We start from the raw sequence: 6,202 nt of genomic DNA, 5'->3' as shown, positions 1-6,202 counted from the left end.
ATTATATTTCCTAATGTAAACATTTTCCAAAGAATGCGGTAATGGAGAGCATTTTTCAGGAGGAAAACCCTATTCTAGTGCAGATAAAAGGAGTAAAGGTAGTGAAATTCATGCGTTTTCAAACAAAAACTTATTATTGTGGATGTGTTTTTGTAAAAAACCTCAGCAAGACAAATATTTTTTGCAGTGTAACTAGGCTTGCATTTACATGTATGGCATCTACTTAGAACTAGAAACTTAACGCAACTGAAAAAATTAACGCATATTCTGAAAGCAGTAGTAGCATAATTCTGCCAAATAAGACTCGATTGGCAGTTTTTTTGTTATGTTCATTTCTGGGGACTGGACCGGATGATGGTTGGCTTTCTGTTGACATAAGTGGCCCAGTAAGCCAAGTTGAAGATGAAGAAGAGTACAGGAAAGATGATCCGTGATATCTTGTCCACTTTACTGACGCGATTGTACGACTTCCTCCCCCCATCCGGCACGTATTCACCATCCATTTTAGGCAGCCGCACCTCTCGGACAGGCTGCAATGGAGTGGACGTGGTCGAGGCACTCTTGGAGATGGTGGTCAGTCCGGGATCTTTGGCTTCGCCCATGTTGTAAGTGGTTCCCACAATGTTGAAAGTGTTGTTGGTCTTCTTGGAGAGGGAAGCAGACTCTCGTCTCTGTGGAAAAAGAAAGTCAATAAGAAACATAAAGATGATAATAATGATAATAAAAAGCAGCAATAAACTTGTAAGCTCACTGCAGAAACAAAAAATAGTTGTGCAAAAGTTAAATATTCTATGTCTTTTTAATGGCTCCTTAGTTAGCATTTTTTCCCACAGCACAAAATACGACAGTGGCAAATTCTTGGTAATATGAAAATTTCTAAAAGTATGTACCATTTATTTACTCTAAATTAGATTTTTGTTTTATTGCAGAGGGAATTGCATTTAATGCAGCAGAATAAACTATTTATTAATCAAAGCATCTGATCTCAAGGGCAAATTCAACATTTTATTCAAAGTGCTGATAACATACTTAAAATAATGACATTTCTGGAATCAAACTCATTGCGGTAAGGTATAAATATGCATATTACTGATTTGGCTAAAATATAGCATACATAATGTTCCATTTGTTCTTGTTGCAATGTTTTTCTCTCTGGTATTATCACTATCCCGCGGCAAAGGATTTGTGTGTTTGCTATTGCTTTTCTGAGCATTTATACACTACGTGGAAAACCTTCAAGCTAAATCAGGAAGTGTTTATCCAAACCTTTTTGCCAGTCAAATAACCTCAGGCAAATATCTGAGTACTGTTATGACTGCAGGCTGATAAGGAGCCTTTACAGTTTGCTTTTGACAAGTGATGTGATTCATTGGCCAAGACTTTGGTGGGAAACATCATTCTATCTAGACCGAGGGCATCCTTAAACCCAAGATAAAAGACCAGAGATTTCGTCTTTGTAAAAATAAGCTAAAAATAGTATCAAGCAGCCTCTCCACACAGAATATATAGGCTACATAAATCAGAGCAAGCAAAAAGATTCCTAAAGCCATATATGCATGCAGGTCAACAGTTTACATACAAGGTCCAAAATTAAAGGAATATTACCACAAAATAGTTTTCTCCATAGTATATCAAAAATAAAAAGCAATAACAGAAAGACATTTACAATGGAAGTACATGTGGCCAAGTTTTGAGGGTTTAAATGCAGACATGTATGCTTGTAATTTTATAAATGCACTTATAATTCTTCTGTAATAATGTTTGTATTATTTGACCTGCAAAGATGTTTAAATCATCATTTAGGTGAATAAACAATTTGTATTACTCTAAAATCATGTTAACAGACATTTTGTTTACATCTTGTTACTTTTTAAACAGTGAGTATTTTTAACATTTACGGATGGGTCCCATTCACTTCCATTGTAAGTGATTTAACTGTAACTGTATTTTTAATATTTATAAGAGAAGGAGGGAAGAAATATATTTTTGTGGTAATCAACATCATGCCACAAATGCTTTTGAATGGGCTTAACTTCCATTAAACAGAATATTCCTTTAAGTGATGTTAGCAATTCAAATAAAACATACAAACCGACAACTAAAAAGTTAAAGTGGAGATTTATAATAAAAAAGGACTTAAATATTGATCTGTTTCTCACCCACACCTATTATGTTGCTTCTGAAGATATGGACTTGAGTCTTATGGATAACTGGAGTCTTATGGATTACTTTTATTTTTCCTTTATGTGATTTTTGGAGCTACAAAGCTCTGATCACCATTCACTTGCATTTTATGGACCAACAAATTAAAAATTCCATAATTTTAATGGTAAAAGACTTTAATTGGTTAACAGGTTGTTCCCTTGAAACTAGGGATGTCCCGATACCAATGTCCCGATACCATAGACCAGTATTGGTACGATACTGGTCTGCGCTGGATGTCAGCGGTGGGTCGTGTCACATCAAAAGCAAAAATGTTGTTATCTATCAAGGACAGTTCATAGGAAGGGGCAAATTATGTGCTGATCAGAGGTGGTTAGAGTATCCAAAACCTGTACTCTAGTAAAAGTACAATTTCTTCAAAAACATAATTACTCAAGTAGAAATAAAAGTATTAACATAAATCATTACTTGAGTAAGAGTAAGAAAGTATCCCATTAAAAGAGTACTAAAGTAGTGTGTAACTCATTACTTTCACAAATTACATAATAGATGTTTACTCCACTATATTCCATTACATAATACACATTGAACAGAATTATGATTATTATTAATGGAATTTCTGTCATTATTCACCATCATGTTGTTCCAAACCTGTATGAATTTCTTTCTTTCATGCAATACAATAAGGAGATATTAGACAAAATGTTTACCTGAGTCACTATTTACTTTCAGTGAATGTTTATATATATTTTGAAAGTGAATGGTGACCGAGACGGTCAGTCCCTAACATTCTGTCTAACATATTTTGTGTTCCACATAATATAGAGCCTCACACTGGTTTGGAACAACATGAGGGTAGAGAAATGACGACAGAATCTTAAATTATGGCTGAGCTATCACTTAAAAGAGATAATTTACCCAAAAAGGAAAATTCTCTCATCATTTACTCACCCTCATGCCATCCCAGATGAGTATGGCTTCCTTTCTTCTGCAGAATACAAATTCAGATTTTAAAAGATAATTTTAGCTCTGTAGGCCAAATTTTTGATGCTCCAAAAAGCACATAAATGCAGTATAAAAGTAATCCATAAGACTCCAGTGGTTAAATCCATATCTTCAGAAGTGATATGATAGATGTGGGTGAGAAACAGGTCAATATTTGTCATTTTTTGATAGACAGCAGGGGGGAGATATGCAGAGAAGAATGTGAATCACCAAAAACACAAGAAGAATGTGATTTGTTTCACTGTGTCTCATCCACACCTATCACATCACTTCTGAAGATACTGATTTAACGACTAGAGTCTTATGGATTATTTTTATGCTAACTTGTGTTTGTTTGTTTAGCTTTAAAATGTTGCCACCCATTCACTTGCATTGTGTGGCTTACAGAGCTGAGAAATTCTTCTAAAAATCTTAATTTAAGTTCAGCAAAAGAAAGAAAGTCAAAAACATCTGAGGTTGCATGAGGGTGAGTAAATAATGAGAACTGTAATTTTTGGGTGAACTATCCCTTTAAGGGCTCTTGTCATATCTGGATGAATTTGTCAATAAGGAGAGAGGTTTGGAAACATTTCTAGTAATTATTACAGTGAAAATGTGAAAATATCCCACAAGGACATTATATATAATGCTGAAATATAATGCCTTCTTTTGTTATTTCATAGCTTTTAAAGTCCTGTGTGGATTCTTATTTCAGTGTAGTTACAGTTTTCAGTGTCGTAAGTATTTAGATTGTTAGTTCTGTACAGCAGTATCACCGATCCCTAAATGCAGAGTACAAAACCTACGTAGGGCACCAACCCTGATGGTGAAACATCCGCTGTGTCTGAAACCACCCCCTATCTACTATATAGTGCACTATTTCGAGTTTTCACTATTTTGTAGGAGTGTCTGAATTCTGAGCGAGCCACTCATTCCCTACTTTTGTTCACTCATTCTTACCCACAATGCACTACATTCGATGACGGTTAATTTCCCTCAATCCACCACGGGGAAGACGTAGGAGCTGGGAGTTTACTGCTTCCTTCACTCCTGCAATGTTTTATTTCATGCTGAATGTAGTAAATAACTTTTTGACAAATCATTACTGGATTAAAATAACATAATAACATATAGAGAGACAAAACATACAGATATATTTTAAAATGTACTCTTTGTTAGATAAAATGTGTTTACTCTTTATATTAACACACAGTATATATTAAAAATGACAAACAGAATGAAGATTTATTGTATTCATATATTATTTAATAAGAATAACTAATAAAGCCCAAGTATTTAAAATTTTTATATGTGATGTTTCTGCACCAGCCCCAGAGCTCCGACACTCTCTTCCGAATTCACTCATTTCGTTCACTTATAGTGCACTAACTGCTATTCACAATATAGGAAATAGTGAATGAGTGAACGATTGCGGACACAGCCACTCTTGTCACGATGATTGCCTTGTGCACATCACACACGCACACCACGTGCACCTCTCTGTCCACGTCTGTTCGCACTCTAGTTTTCGATCACGCAAATGGCAGTAATTTCATCATAAAAAACTGATGTCATAAGAGCCCAGTTATAGAATCACCCTTAAAATGACCATCTCATTACACAGAAAAGCCCACGTTAGAATTAGAGAAAATATTTACCACAGCGTGCTTCCTTAAATTAGAGCTGTGACTTAATCTTGAAATATCAGTTTGTCTTGGTGTTAAAAGAAGGCATTGCATGACGGAACTATACTTTTTTTTACTGTGTGGAGCGCAAAAAGTGTTTCACTTTGAAAAGTTTGATGCTGCTGCACTGATGACTTGAGTGACAGTCTCATCACTCAAGTGGGAGCGTCTCATTGCACGCAGCTGTGAACTTCTGCTCTCGTAAAAGTCCCATTTAATAATCTATCAATAAATTACACATTAATTAAAATTAAACCCAGTAATGTAAGACAGTAACGCCACACATTGTAAAGAAGTAAAAGAAAAAAAATAATTAGAAATTTACTTGAGTGAGAGTAAAAATTACCCACTTTTAAACCTACTGTAAAAGTAAAATTTTCCCTAAAATGTTACTCAAGTAAATGTAATGGAGTAAATGTAACAAGTTGCTACCCACTTCTAGTGCTGATAGGCTGATTTGACAGATTTTTTTTGCCTTTATTAGTCTGGTAAAATAAGGATCTTTTAACAAGTCATTTAGTCTCAACTTGAGGGCACAGAAAACTTTTCACTGCAGTGAAGCTTGTAGGAGAAATGGGTGGTTTTGAAGTATTTGAAATACTATAATCATCGTCCATGGCAAAGTAACTATGCAAACATTTTTAAGCTTCAGACGATCAGTTCAGAAAAGAAGTTGGGAAGGCACAATGAATAACAAAAGTTTAATCCACTGTGGAGAAGTGATCATCTCTGATTTGAAATGCAGAAATCAGAATTAGAAGGCATGAGTGATTTTGACAAAGTAGGCTACCGAATCTAAAGTAGTTTGTTCTTATAACGATCATGAAGATTTTTACATTTTAGGAAGGTAATGCGAGTGGCACTTACTCTGTATCTATCCTTCACAATGTTAACCCTGCAAAACAATAGAAACCCTTGCAAAAATTCGAATGGTTTTAATGGTTATAAATGGAATAGTATTGTTTTAATGGAAACCAGTGGGTCTAGTAATGTGTTGGCTTGTTTTGGTGGCATGTTAAGTCTGGTGTATACCATTAGAGACAATACAAACCATTAAATCATAATGAAATATAAAATGAGTAAAAAATGTCCCTTTTTCAGGACACTGTTTTTAAAGATGATTTTGTAAAAATCCAAATAACTTTACAAATCTTTATTGTAAAGGGTTTAAACAATGTTTCCCATGCTTGTTCAATGAACCATGAACAATTAATGAACATGCACCTGAGGAACAGTTATTAACACACTAACAGTTTACAGACGGTAGGCAATTAAGGTTACAGTTATAAAAACTTAGGACACTAAAGAGACCTTTCTACTGACTCTGAAAAACACCAAAAGAAACATGCCCAGGGTCCCTGCTCATCTGC

At 34.8% G+C, this 6,202-nt stretch overlaps 1 protein-coding gene across 1 annotated transcript in view; it reads right to left on the bottom strand.

The window, feature by feature from the left end:
• Window positions 1-329: 329 nt before the first annotated feature.
• The window catches only part of LOC127624925 (gamma-aminobutyric acid receptor subunit alpha-2-like), a 288,461-nt gene continuing 282,588 nt past the window's right edge, over window positions 330-6,202 (bottom strand). The window contains exon 10 of the mRNA XM_052099853.1: window positions 330-671. Within this exon, the coding sequence (XP_051955813.1) occupies window positions 330-671 (342 nt within the window). The remainder of the gene's footprint in view (window positions 672-6,202) is intronic.

This window comes from Xyrauchen texanus, chromosome 31 (genome assembly GCF_025860055.1).
Source record: "Xyrauchen texanus isolate HMW12.3.18 chromosome 31, RBS_HiC_50CHRs, whole genome shotgun sequence".
In the NCBI taxonomy this organism is placed as follows: domain Eukaryota; kingdom Metazoa; phylum Chordata; class Actinopteri; order Cypriniformes; family Catostomidae; genus Xyrauchen; species Xyrauchen texanus.
Note: the sequence above shows the minus strand (reverse complement) of the source record. Positions and strands in the feature narration are given on the sequence as shown.